Genomic DNA, 15,122 nt, shown 5'->3' on the forward strand with positions numbered 1-15,122 from the left:
CACAAAGTAAAAAACCAATGTGGGCCGGGCACGGTGGCTCACGCCTATAATCCCAGCACTTTGGGAAGCTGAGGCAGGTGGATTACTTGAGGTCAGGAGTTTGAGACCAGCCTTACCAACATGGTAAGATCCCCATCTCTACTAAAAATACAAAATTAGCCGGGCATGATGGTGCATGACTGTATTCCCAGCTCCTTGGGAGGCTGAGGCAGGAGAATCGCTTGAACCTGAGAGGTAGAGGTTGCAGTGAGCCGAGATCGTGTCACTGCACTCCAGCCTGGACAACAAGATCGAAACTCTGTCTCAAAACAAACAAACAAACAAACAACAACAACGAAAAACAATGTGGAACTCTATCCTTGTGTGTCTAATTCTCCTACTGACGGAAATACTAGAGCCAGACCAAATGTGTTTCTTGTTGCTGTTTATTAGGAGAAATTTTTGCTTTTGTTTTCAAAGTACTTTGTAGCCCTTAAGCCATTAATTACTTTAAAGAGATATTCATGTTCTTTCATGTGGCCTCTTTTTCTAAAGAAAGGATAAGGAAAAAAGGTGGTGTTTTCTTCAGTTCTCTCTTCATGACTCACAATTATATTGTAAGAACAACTTTTCATTAATGCAGGATGTTTACGTGCCTTAAACAATTTCCAGAAAAGCTGAGTCCAAGTGCATAACAACACTGAATATTGACTGCAAATTGAATTATAAATTACTCAGAACCATCTAAGTCACAGTTAATGTTGCCTGTGGCTTCTGAGTATAGTACTCAATTTATCTGTAAGTTTTTGAAGAGGCGAAATTGTATTAGGTGCTGAAATTAAAACAAACAAACTTGATATATTAAAGATAGGGTATAAAACAGTAAAACTGTGGTGATTTTCTGCATTATAAAATTATTTCTTTACTCTGGTATCTTTCTAATGGAAATTTTCAGTGTAGTTAACTATACCTGAAGAGACAGAATAATAGTTTTTCTAAGTAAGACCTAATATCACTGTAATAAAATGATTCTTAGCAGGAACAAAGTCAAAAACCAAAGTGGAACTCTGTGCTTGTTGAGCGGATCTGATTCTCCTACTGATGGAAATATGTAAAGGCAGACCAAATGTGCTTCTTATTGCTGTTTATTAGGGGAAATTTTGTAAATTATTTTTAATTACTTTTAAAAATCAGTGTAGATAATTTTTCACTTTTGTAAAAGGAAAATAGTCATGAAATATTGCCAGCATTCATTCTTCATGCTAATAATATTTTATCTTGGTATGATGCATTACAGTTGAAAAAGCACATGACTTAGCTCATGCAGTCTTCACAATAGTCCCATTCTGCCCAAGAGAAGTGGAATGCTCACATAGGTTGATTAGACCAATGTCTCTTAGCTGGGAAGCATAAATGTCCAATCTAGTTTGTTCTGAATTCAATTTTCCTCTTTTTTTCCACTGCTGCATCTTTGCTTCTTACCTTTTGTGGTTCATGTTCAAGTTCTCTGCATGTTATTTTAGTATAGCCCAACAAAACAAAATTTACAGTCAGAATATTTATATATGTAGATAAACTTAGCTATTAAAGACAGCTCAGCACAACTTCAAACAATAAAGTATCGTTTATGTGGTGAAGCCAGAGTGGCTAAGAAGCGAAGCTTGGTTTGTTTAAACAGGATATTGGGGTTAGTTTTTTTTTTTTAAGGGTAAAAACTATGATATGAACAGGTCCCAAACAACGGCAAACTGATGACCACAAAGCAAAGTTTACCATTTTTTTCTTCCTACACAGAGACAGCATCTGCAGCAATTTCATTACCAATTTTTTCTTTTTGAACTCTACTGAACATTTCAAATAAGTATTTAATTTCAGTAATTATAAATATTTTGCTGTACTGTTTATGCCTCCTGCATTAGAAAAAATTTTTGGAGCATTTTAAAGCAAATTTCAGAAATCATTTTATATTACCCTTAAATATTTTAATGTGCTTTCTTTAAAAGTAATAAAACAAAGGACATTTTCTTACATAAACGAATGCCATTATTTTCTCTAACAGCATTAACAATAATTCCTTCATATTACCTAGTTCTAAGTCTGTATTCAAATTTCCCCAATTATGTAAAACCTTAAAAAAAACCTTCTTCACTAACAAGAACCCATCACATGGCCACCCCTCTGGAAGAAGAAATGGGTCTGGTGAACAGTGAGCCAGTCTCAGCCATTCAGGGCTTTGATTACCTACTCATATTCTTCAGTGTTTTTACCCCAATGTTTATATACATATTTATAATCCATAATCCATATGAAGATCATGTAAGTGCAATGGTGCCTTGTCCACTCAAAGTAGGTTTTGGAAATGTGAGAAGCAAATGGAGTGAGGAAGCTAATGACAGCTACAATTTTAAAAATGAATGGGCCAGGCACAATGGCTCACACTTGTAATCCCAGCACTTTGGGAGGCCAAAGCAGGTGGATCATGTGAGGTCAGGAGTTCCAGACCAGTTTGGCCAACATGACGAAACCCTGTCTCTAATAAAAACACAAAACTTAGCCAGGTGTGGTGGTGGGCACCTGTAATCCTAGCTACTCCAGAGGCTAAGGCAGGAGAATCGCTTGAACCTGGGAGGCAGAGGTTTCAGTGAGCTGAGATCACGCCATTGCACTCCAGCCCAGGCAACAAGAGCAAAACTATCTCCAAAAAAAAAAAAAAAAAAAAAAAGACTACATTTTTACATTAGTTATCATTCAAAACAAATTTCAGCATATAGGGGTGACTTGGGGAGATTTGGCCACCTCCAAAATATGCAGTCCGAATAAAAATGTTGCTTGTTTATAACTGTAGTTTCAAGTTATGTCCCCAAGCATTGTAGGACAATCAAATTGCCACAGCCAACTGAGAACAGAGCTGCAATATTTCAGATACTAGTCATCTGGAATTTTCAACAAGTCTTTGGAAATTTAATTATAGTTTAGACCAGGCGCAGTAGCTCATGCCCGTAATCCCAGCACTTTGGGAGGCTGAGGCGGGCGGATCACTTGAGGTCAGGAGTTTGAGACCAGCCTGACCAACATGGTGAAACCCCATCTCCACAAAAATAGAAAAATTAGCCGGGCATGGTGGCAAGTGCCTGTAGTCTCAGCTACTTGGGAGGCTAAGGCAGGAGAATCACTTGAACCCAGGAGGTGGAGATTGCAGTGAGCCAAGGTCATGCCACTGCACTCCAGCCTAATAGAGCGAGACTGTCTCAAAAAAAAAAGAAAAAAGAAAAAAAAGAAAAAGAAAAACTAAACAAAGAGCCAGCATGTAAATTTTTATATCTTGTGGTGAAATATGAGAAGTCCCCTGGACAGCTCTTGCCTAGAGATGTTGGACTAATCTATTAATGGAGGAAGAGATTGTCTCTATTTCCTACTGAGAATCTGAGCAGTAGAGAAGGATTATGGAAGAAATGACTATTTCACAAACTGTGAGGACAGTAGGAAACAATGAAAACAATATTCATCTAGAAAGAATGTCATTGATGTCTTAAAAGTTGTTCAATAATAGAGTTTACATATTTCATTAAAGACAAAGAAAATCACAGATATGTAGAGACATAGGCACTAATTAAATCCTCTTCTGAGAAGTGTTTCATTTAGAAGTACAAAGTTATAGAAACAGCATGGAGGACCTGAATCTGGTCATTGTATGCCTGAATGTCCCTTAAATCTATTTTTTCATCTTTTAAAATAAAGATAAGCTCTGCTCATGTCTACCTTGGATGTTTTCAGGCTGAAATGAATCCTTAGGAAGTCTTTTAGAGCAATTGATCTTCAATATCATGTCTCAAATATCCTAAATCTGCTGACTCACTAATCATTATCTGATAACCATGTATCTATTCCTATGCACAAAAGCACTGCTCTTTTATTCTCTGCTTGGGCGCTAACAATATTAAATTCCAATAACAGTAACTAAATAACAATAGATACAATATTTACCAAGATAATTCTCAGATGCATTGACAGCTGTATTTGTTTCCACTAGGTTATGCTGTGCTAACCAATGACTTTAAGCTCCTCTACCCCCCATTCCACTACAAAACAGAGTTGAGAAACTCTAAGGGTGTAGAAAAGCCTTTATTTTAAAACATTTTATTTCAGTAGTTTTTGGGGAACAGGTGGTTTTTGGTTACATAAGTTCCTTAGTGGTAGTTTCTGAGATTTTAGTGTACCCGTCACCCGAGCAGTGTACACTGTGCCCACCAATATATAGTATTTTATCCCTCACCCCCTCCAACCCTTACCCAAGAGTCCCCAATGTCCATTATATTATTCTTACACCTTTGCATCCTCTTAGCTTAGCTCCCATTTATAAGTGAGAACATATGATGCTTGGTTTTTTATTACTGAGTTACTTCACGTGGTATAATTGCCTCCAGTTCCATCCGGGTTGCTGCAAATGCCATTATTTTGTTCCTTTTTATGGCTGAGTAGTATTTATGACATATATACATATACCATATTTTCCTTATCCACTTATTGGTTGATGGGCATTTAGGAGGGTTTCATATTTTTGCAATTGTGAATTGTGCTGCTATAAACATGCATGTACATGTTTCTTCACATAATGACTCTTTTTCCTTTGGGTAGATACCCAGAAGTGGGATGGCTCAATCAAATGGCCGTTCAAATTTTAGTTCTTTAGGGAATCTCTATACTGTTTTCCATAGTGATCATACTAGTTAACATTCCCACCAGTAGTGTAAAAGGGTTCCGTTTTCACAACATCCACACCAACAGCTGTTATTTTTTAATTATGGCCATTCTTGCAGGAGTGAGGTGGTATCTCATTGTGGTTTCAATTTGCATTTCCCTGATAATTAGTGATGTTGAGCATTTTTTCATGTTTGTTGACTGTTTCTATATCTTCTTTTGAGAATTGCCTATTCATGTCTTTTGATTAAGTTATTTGGTTTTTATCTTGGTGATTGTTTGAGTTCCTTGTAGATCCTGGATATTAGTCCTTTTGTCAGATGCATAGTTTAAAAATATTTTTTCCCACTATATGGGTTGTCTGTTTACTCTGCTATTTCTTTTGCTATGCAAAAGCTTTTTAGTTTAATTAGGTCCCATTTATATATTTTTGTTTTTGTTTCATTTGCTTTTGGGTACTTAGTCATGAATTCTTTACCTAAGACAATGTCTAGAAGAGTTTTCTAATGTTATCTTCTAGAAATTTTATGGTCTCAGGTCTTAGATTTAAGTATTTGATCCATCATAAGTTGATTTTTTTATAAGGTGAGAGATGAGGACCCAGTTTCATTTTTCTACATGTGGCTTGCCAGTTATCTCAGGATTATTTATTGAAAGAAAAGCCTTTGGACTCTTCTCTTAGCCATTTCCATCCTATTGAACGGACTGAGGAGTCATATACATCTGTTTTGAGATTTCAGTAAAAGGTGTGTTGGTCACACCTTTTATATGGTTTCTGCCCTGAGGCTGAATCTGTGAGGGGTGTGAAGTATATGTTGCATAACTTTACACTCTATTTTGTGGCGCCTCCCTTTTAGGACAAAGGTGGCACTTAGATTCCCTTTAAGAAAGCTGTATGGAATTTCAAACGTAAAGAATTTAGCCAATGAGTTTTTCTCAGTTATGATTCTTTTGTAACATTGGGCATAAGAAATGTACATAATAACCAAGAGTTTTCATAATACCCAATTTAGTCACAGAATCCATGGCAACATTTCATCTTTAGTAAACAATCAAGTATTACAGATCAAAAACAGATTTGATGTTCATTATGCAAAGCTAGCAATACACATGCAGAAATGTGAACACTATCTTGTTATATGTTATAACTAAAGAGAGTTTTCTAGTTTAGTATGAAGTCTTTGTGCCCACTGTGAAATCACCCTTTACTTTTCTGGGTCTTTTTCTTCGGCTGCCTTTTAATTTTCTTTCTTTTTTTTTAATTCAAAATTTTTATTTATTTATTTTTTATTTTATTATACTTTAAGTTCTAGAGTACATGTGCACAATGTGCAGGTTTGTTACATATGTATACACGTGCCATGTTGGTGTGCTGCACTCAATAACTCGTCATTTACATTAGGTATTTCTCTTAATGCTATCCCTCCCCCCTCCCCCAGTGTGTGATGTTCCCTGCCCTGTGTCCAATTGTTCTCATTGTTCAATTCCCACCTATGAGTGAGAACATGCGGTGTTTGGTTTTCTGTCCTTGAGATAGTTTGCTGAGAATGATGGTTTCCAGCTTCATCCCTGTCCCTACAAAGGACATGAACTCATCCTTTTTTATGGCTGCATAGTATTCCATGGTGTATATGTGCCACATTTTCTTAATCCAGTCTATCACTGATGGACATTTGGTTTGGTTCCAAGTCTTTGCTATTGTGAATAGTGCTGCAATAAACATACGTGTGCATGTGTCTTTATAGTAGCATGACTTATAATCCTTTGAGTATATACCCAGTAATGGAATGGCTGGGTCAAATGGTATTTCTAGTTCTAGATCCTTGAGTAATCGCCACACTGTCTTCCACAATGATTGAACTAGTTTACAGTCCCACCAACAGTGTAAAAGTGTTCCTATTTCTCCACATCCTCTCCAGTATCTGTTGTTTCCTGACTCTTTAATGATTGCTTTCTCTTATTGCCAACATACTTAGTAGGAAATTCTACTTGGATTCCCCTAAGGTCAATGTACAGTCAATATTTCATAACTTCCCTGACTTACCTCTTTCTCTATCCCTCTTAATTCGCATCTATCCTTTTACCTTCCCTATTCCTATAGATGATTTTGTACTTTATATCCCAGACCACCAACCTCAAAAACCTGGCGTTTTTTTCTTATGTGCTTAGTATCCACCATCCCCCCTACATCTTCCTAAATAGCATATTAATAACAAAATATTAGTGCTTTTTCTTTCAAGATGTTTTACAACCTTCACTTAGTTTCAGTGTTATGTAAGTTTTAGGCTGTATTAGTCTGTTTTCATGCTGCTAATAAAGACATACCTGAGACTGGGCAATTTACGAAAGAAAGAGGTTTAATTGGACTTACAGTTCCACATGGCTGAGGAAGCCTCACAATCATGGCAGAAGGCAAGGAGGTACAAGTCCCATCTTACATGGATGGCAGCAGGCAAAGAGAGAATGAGTTTGTGCAGGCAAACTCCTGTTTTTAAAACCATCAGATCTCGGCCAGATGTGGTGGCTCACACCTGTAATCCCAGCATTTTGGGAGGCTGAGGCAGGCGGATCACCTGAGGTCAGGAGTTCAAGACCAGCCTGGCCAACATGATGAAACCCCATCTTCACTAAAACTACAAAAAAAAGAAGAAAAAAAAAGCTGGGTGTGGTGGTGCACGCCTGTAGTCCCAGCTCCTCTGGGAAGCTGAGGCTTGAGCTTGGGAGGCAGAAGTTGCAGTAAGCTGAGATCGTGCCACTGCATTCCAGGCTGGGTGACAGAGGGAGACTCTTTCTCAAAAAAAGCAAAACATAAAAAAACAATGAAACCATCAGATCTCGTGAGTCTTATTCACTATCATGAGAACATCACGTGAAACAGTTGCCCCCATGATTCAATTACTTCCCACCTGGTACCTCCCACAACACATGGGAATTCAAGATGAGATTTGGGTGGGGACACAGCGAAACTGTATCATAGGCTTTATACCTAAGTGATATCAACTTTATCAGCCTTCTAACAAAATTTTTCTCTTTTCTGATTTGCCCTGTAACCCATATTAAATTAGTATCCTAAAAATGAGGAACCCTGTATTCTTTCTTTCTCAGAAATATTCATTGGTTCCTCAGTCTCTCAGGGTAAAGTCTGCTATCCTTCTCCAAGTATTTAGGGCATTGACTTATTATAATAGTTTGGATTCGGTTCAGCTGCAAGTGACAGATGACTCAAAATAAAAGGGGCTCAAACAAAATAGATGCCCATGTTCAGAGAGATCCAGGGTAGGTTTGACACTCCATAGTATCAAAGACCTTTGCTCCATTTATCTTGTTATTCCCTTATGTGTGGCCTATATTCCTAAGTTCCTTTCATGGTTCAAGATAGCTCTCCAATTCTGTCTTCAATCCAGTCAGCAAAAATAAGAAATCGGTTTGCCTCATTTAAGGAAACTTCCTGGATGTTGTACCCACCACTGCAGTTTATACCTTTTGGTCAAAACTTATTTTCAACACCAAATTTAGCTTTATTCTGATGAACATTAGCTATGGTTGGAATGTTTTTGTCCCCTTCAAAAATTATGTTATAACTTAGTTCACAATGCAAAAGTGTTGGCAAGTATGGCCATTGGGAGGAGATTGAGTCATGGGACCACCCTCATGATTGAGATTAGGTGCCCTCATAAAAGGGCTTCATGGAGAGGGTTCATCCCTTTTCAACTTTCTTTGCCTTCCACAATGTAAGGACACAGTGTTCTCCACTCTAGAAGATACAGCATCAAGGCTCCATCTTCGAAGGAGAGAGCAGCCCTCAACCAGACAGCCAAACCTGCCAATGCTTTGATCTTGGACTTCCCAGCCCCTAGAACTGTGAGAAATAAATTTCTGTTCTATAAACTATGCAGTCTCAGGTATTTCATCACAGTAGCACAAAACAGATTAAAACACTATGTGTCCTACCTTCTAACTGCTACTTCTTACACCAATTCACCATTCCAGTCAAACACTCTCCTTAGTCCATTTAAACATAAACTCTTCAAAATGCTCCAGCCTGCAATTGTCTCTGTCCTTTAAACTAGAGGTACTGTTTATTTGGCAGCCAATCAGATACTTATTTTGTAACAGCCTTCTAATTTATTATTTATTTATTTATTTTATTATTATTATTTTTTGATGCAGAGTCTCACTCTGTCACTCAGGTTGGGGTGCAGTTGCATGATCTCCATTCACTGCAACCTTCGCCTCCTGGCTTCCAGCAATTCTCATGCCTCAGTCTCCTGAGTAGCTGGGACTACAGGCATGCACCACCATGCTCAGTTGATTTTTATATTTTTAATAGAGACAGGGTTTCGCCATGTTGGCCAGGCTGGTCTCGAATCCCTTGCCTCAAGCAATCCACCCACCTCGGCCTCCCAAAGTGCTGGGATTACAGGCGAAAACCACCACACCCAGTCTGTAACAGCCTTCTTAATGTGGTTTTAATTGTTTGAATTTTCCTCCCTGTTTAGTCTTCTTAGCTAGATTGAAGGAAGCTCCTAAGCACTACATATCCCATCTCCCAACTGCTATTCTTGGCATATTGCCTGGAAAGTAGAATGACTTGATGGCTATGCTCTATTTTACCTAACAGGCTGACAGCACCAATCTAGTGATATCATATATTCTGTTATTAGGGAATGGTTATGTATCATGCGGTATAATGTATGGTATTGCCTTCCATCTCAGTTGCATATATACAGACAAAAGAAGACAATACAGTAATAAAAATGTGTTAAATCTCTACAACAATTTCCTTGGTCACTATGTTAGAAATATGCAATAGGGGCATTACTGTGTGTATTTATAATTTAGCTGTGGAGATAAGTGTCACAAAAATACTAATACAATCATCCCTCTGTATCTGTGGGGGACTGGCTCTAGGATCTGTCCCCACGCCCCACCGCTTGGATACCCAAATCCATGAATGCTCAATCCCTTGCATAAAATGGCATAGTAGTATTTGCATATAACCTATGCACATTGTATGCTTCTGATCATCTCTAGATTACTTGTAATATCCATTACAATGCCTATGCTATGTAAATAGTTGGTACACTATATGGTTTAGGAAATTACAGGAAAAAATGTCTGTATATGTTTAGTACAGATGCAACCATACTTTTTAAAATTTTCAAATAGAAAGGAAGTCAGGGTCTTGCTTTGTTACCCAGGCTGGAGTGCAGTGGTGTGATCATGGCTTACTGCAGCCTTGAACTTCTAGGCTCAAGGTATCCTCCCACCTCAAGCTCCTGGTAGCTGGAAGTACAGGTGTGTACCACCATGCCTGGCTAATTGAAAAAAAAATTTTAGAGACAGGGCCTTGCTATGTTGCCCAGGCTGGTCTTGAACTCCTGGCTTCATGTGATCCTTTTACCTCAGCCTCCCAAATTGTTGGCATTATAGGGATGAACCGTCACACCCCAAACGCAGCTTATTATTATTTTTTCTTGAGACCAAGTCTCACTCTGTCACTCAGGCTGGAGTGCAGTGGCACGATCTCTGCTCACTACAGCCTCTGCCTCCCAAGTTCATGCGATTCTCCTGCCTCAGCCTCCTGAGAAGCTGGGATTACAGGTGCATGCCACCACACGTGGCTAATTTTTGTAGTTTTATTAGAGACAGGGTTTCACCATGTTGGCCAGGTTGGTCTCAAACTCCTGGCCTCAAGTCATCCACCTGCCTCGGCATCCCAAAGTGATGGGATTACAGGTGTGAGCCACGGCGCCTGGCCACACCCAGCTTATGTTGTGAATATTTTTGATCCTCAATTGGTTAAATCCACAGATGTAGAACACAGGAATACAGAGAAGGAGGACCCACTGCCTAGGCAAATACACTATTATTTAGGAAAAAAATTTCAACACATGGACTCCCTTCCCCTGCCCTGAAAATCCTAAAGATCAATGTTGATATCAATAATAGATAATAAAAGAATAATATGATAAGAATCTTGATTTTTTTATTTTAAAACAATAAATTTCCAAAAATTCTGAGGACTAATGTATGGAAAAAGTAAATTAGTGCTATATTAAAAGGGGTATTGGGTCCCATGATCTTTGGTTTTCCTGAAATGGCAGTGGATCTGGGTTGAGTAGATTCTGCTGATCTTTGTAATCTATTCCCTGCATTTGTGAATTGTTACCTGTATGCAATCTGTGATCATGAGAAGTGCAAAGCTGGGCAATTTGGAATTTAAATTGATGGTTTTGGTTTTATCAACACTGAATTAAACACATAGGCTTCTCAACTTAAACAGAATTCAGGAAGGACTATGGCCTCGGTGCCAAAAATATTATTACATCACTCTAGATATTCTTCACACTTAATGAAACTCTTTCATAATTCTATCAAGTTGGTTTATCTGCTGTTATGAATCCCTATTTAATAAATGAATAAACTGTGCCTCAGTGTTTAACATACTTTAGGCCATATAGCAAGTAAGTGGCTACCCAAACTCAACCCTCATTCTTTTACTCTAGTTCAATATTTTGCATAATACCACACTGCAACTCAGTTATTCACAGCTGTGTGAATCCTTGAAGGCACATATTTTTCCTGGATGCCCTAGGCAGAGAGAACCAAGATTCTAATGTGGATTTCCTGATGAAAAGAATTTTGCCATTATCGATCTAGGCTAATATCCTTGGAAATAACTGGAGAACTTACTCATATTTTCTTAAAAGTATGTTTTTAAAGCAAGATGTAGTTGAGAAATTTATAATTCCCAATTGTAAGACTCTCAAATTTTCTACATAAAAAGACAAGAACAATAGTAGTTAACATACATGCTAGTGTTTCAAAGGAGACAGTAACTAGTCATGGAAAATCTGGCTTAGTTAGGAAAAGGCTATTAAAGAAAGAGTCAATAATAGTGGGTTCGCCTACCTCATATTAGGATTTTTTGTTGTTGTTTTTTCGAGACAGGGTCTCAGTTTATCATACAGGCTGGAATTCAGTGGCACAATCATGGCTCACTGCAACCTCAACCTCCTGGGCTCAAGTGGTCCTTCCACCTCAGCCTCCCGAGTAGATGGCACCACAGGCAGGGGCCACCATGCCTGGCTAATTTTTGTATTTTTAGTAGAGATGGGGTCTCGCTATGTTGCCCAGGCTGGTCTTTAACAGCTGGGGTGAAGTGATCCTCTTGCCTTGGCATCTCATATTTTTTATGCCAAGAGAACTAATTGGGTATGGCATTAAACAAAAATAATTACATAGCTCTGGCTAAGTATATTATATACATGTATTACCATTAACACAGGAACTGAAAAGATAAACCAAGAATATTAACATATTTGTATCATACCTTTTCCGGGGGGGGAGGAAAGAGAGTAGGAAATCATCACACCACTCTGAGAAAAGCGCAGAAAGTAATACTGTCCTGTTCTCTGAAGAAAAACTATTGAGTTATTAAACCAATTTTGGATTTTAGTTTGGATGTTGGAAGAGTTGGTTGTGTATACTTTGGGCAGGTTTCAAGCTTGCTGCTTCCATATCGAAGAAAGAAAATATACCAAATAGCAAAAAAGATTTAGAAACAAAAGATACTTTATTTCATCCCCCTCTAGCATCCAATGTAGGAAATAATAGCAGTTATTTACTGACGGCTAACTACGTGCCAAACACATGCTACTATGTACATTGCATACCTTTTTCCTTAAACTTTCAACCATGTGAAAATAGATGATACTATCTTTTCACAGAAGAGGAACTCGAAGTTCAGAAAGATTAGTAACTACGATGACACAGTGAGGAGGAGGCAGAACAGAATCCATCTCTACTTGCTTCTGAGTTCATCCTCCTAACCACTATTCAGCAAGGCAACAGTAAATTCCTTTTGTTGGGCTTCATAGCAAAGAGCTGGCAGAGTATTATCTAAACTAGAGATGGCATTAATGTTGGTTTATTACATATCACAAAGCTTCCCTGGAGCCATCGTGAACTATTATATCAGGTTTCATAGCTTAATATATCATTATTATATTATCAGTAGGAAAACGGATGAAGTCTTGCTATCGACGACATCATAAGAGTTCCTTGGTTCCAAGAAATAATAAACCTCAATGTCAAAATTGTTGGGAAGCTCTTCTCTAGAATTTATCTCACAGAAATTGGGAGGTCCTCTAATTCGATAAAATCTTTCAAATTGAAACCCAATCTAAAGTACTTCAGAGTATATGTTTGCTGCTGTTGTTGTTTTTGAGAAGGAGTCTCGCTCTGTTGCCCAGGCTGAGTGCAGTGGCACGATCTTGGCTCACCACAACCTCCGCCTCCCGGGTTCAAGCGATTCTCCTGCCTCAGCCTACCGAGTAGCTGAGATTACAGGTGGACGCCACCATGCCTGGCTAATTTTTGTATTTTTAGTAGAGATGGCGTGTCACTATGTTGGCCAGGCTGGTCTTGAACTACTGACCTCGTAATCTGCCCGCCTTGGCCTCCCAAAGTGCTGGGATTACAGGTGTAAGCCACCATGCCCAGCATAGAGTATATGTTTCAAAATGTTCGTCACATTGAAACTATTCAATTATGTTAAAAAGTGTAGGCCGGGCGCGGTGGCTCACGCCTGTAATCCCAGCACTTTGGGTGGCCCAGGTGGGCGGATCACGAGGTCAGGAGACCGAGACCATCCTGGCTAACACAGTGAAATCCCGCCTCTACTAAAAATACAAAAAAATTAGCCAGGGGTGGTGGCGGGCGCCTGTATTCCCAGCTACTTGGGAGGCTGAGGCAGGAGAATGGCGTGAACCCCGGGGGGCGGAGCCTGCAGTGAGCCGAGATCGAGCCACTGCACTCCAGCCTGGGCGACAGCGAGACTCCGTCTCAAAAACAAAACAAAACAAACAAACAAAAAAAGTGTAATACACTAAAACACTACAAATGAGATTGAGACACTACTGTCCCCAAGCAGCTGGAGATATACATAGGTGTTAATAATCTACTAGTTGGAAGGATAGTACTGTGTGTACAGTAACATTATTTTAACCTCATCATTTGCAATTGATTGCATTGCGTGGACCCTCTGTAACTGCCTGAAAATCATGTCAGAGTTACTCCATCGACATTTGCCGAATATTTGTCATGTGGCAAAATATTTACCGTAGAAAAGTTGACACCTAATAGCTCTGAGGTTTCACTAAATGAGCTTTACACACCAGGCTACAGGTACAATCCATTGATGTGTAGTCTCCAAAAAATATGGTTTATGATTTGATTAAAGAATACTGCCTCGCCAGAAGCTCCCTAAGTATAGACAAAAAGGGTTTCGTGACCAGTGAGGTGACTTGGCTTCACCGTTTGCTGTCACAGAACTATTCCGTGGGGGATTTCATAAGTAGTGAGAGAGAGGTCGAAGACCCGGCTGAAAATAAAGTGGGAGCAGCGGGTCGTGATCTGTTGGTGGCTGGGGACTCGCCTAGAGGGAAGAAACACGGAATCTCTACTAAGGCTGTGGTAAACGTCAGGGCAAACCTCAGACTCCTCTCACTGGACGCGTTCGCGCCACCTGTCAGACGGGAGGAGCCGCCAGGGATTGAGGGGGTAGGGAGGGGGTGCCCGGGGTCCCGGAAGGCGGCTGCGGGTCGCAGGTCTCCGCCCGAGAGGCGCTGGGAGTGGGGCTGGGAGTGGTGGGGGCGGCGTGCTACATACCAAGGAGACTTCACGTGGTCTCCAGAGCCCTGCTAGGGGACCCGGGGCACTACCGCGCGCCCCTCCCCTGAGGTCTCAGCTCCTCCTCCAGGCACGTGACCGCAGCCGGCTGGTAACTGCGCTCCCGCAGCGTAGCTCGCTCTGTTTCTTCCCTCCCGCCGCGGTGCCCTTCTTCTCCCCGGTTCCCATCCCTCCGCCTTCCCCCGCCTCGCTCCCCACACCCCAATCGCGGCTGGAGCTTAGAAGCGCCCGCCCCTCCACCCTTTTATTCGCTTGCTCATTGGCTAAAGTCTCAAGGACGCGTCCCGAGGGCGGGTGGCAGCCATTGGTGGGATGAGCAATCCGAGTTCCCGGATGAGGGAACATTCTGCAGTATAAAGGGAGCAAGGAAGGCGGGAGACAGCGCAGTTTGAATCGCGGTGCGACGAAGGAGTAGGTGGTGGGATCTCACCGTGGGTCCGATTAGCCTTTTCTCTGCCTTGCTTGCTTGAGCTTCAGCGGAATTCGAAATGGTAAACTTCGCAGAGACGCTCGATGACTCCGCGGGTTTTTGCCGGCGGGAGAAAAACCCGTTACACAGAGGGATGGGGGTGAAGTGGCGACGGTTGGGTACGCGCGGAGACAGGATTTAGAAGAGTGGGGGGGGAGGTGTTTTGTCGGCTGCTAGCGGAGCAGCCTCGGATCTCGCGGCGGGCGGTGACGGTTGGGTGGCGCGCGCAGCGCCGCTGGGGGCCGGCGGGCGGGCGGAGGCGCGCGGCCGTGGCGAGCGC

General features: G+C 40.7%; 1 protein-coding gene across 1 annotated transcript in view; it reads left to right on the forward strand.

The window, feature by feature from the left end:
- The first annotated feature begins 14,683 nt into the window (after window positions 1–14,683).
- The window catches only part of LOC116484093 (histone H2A.Z), a 7,194-nt gene continuing 6,755 nt past the window's right edge, over window positions 14,684–15,122 (forward strand). Inside the window, exon 1 of the mRNA XM_032178920.2 lies at window positions 14,684–14,864. Within this exon, the coding sequence (XP_032034811.1) occupies window positions 14,862–14,864 (3 nt within the window). The 5' untranslated portion in view covers window positions 14,684–14,861. The remainder of the gene's footprint in view (window positions 14,865–15,122) is intronic.

This window comes from Hylobates moloch, unplaced genomic scaffold (assembly GCF_009828535.3).
Source record: "Hylobates moloch isolate HMO894 unplaced genomic scaffold, HMol_V3 SCAFFOLD_2, whole genome shotgun sequence".
Lineage (NCBI taxonomy): Eukaryota > Metazoa > Chordata > Mammalia > Primates > Hylobatidae > Hylobates > Hylobates moloch.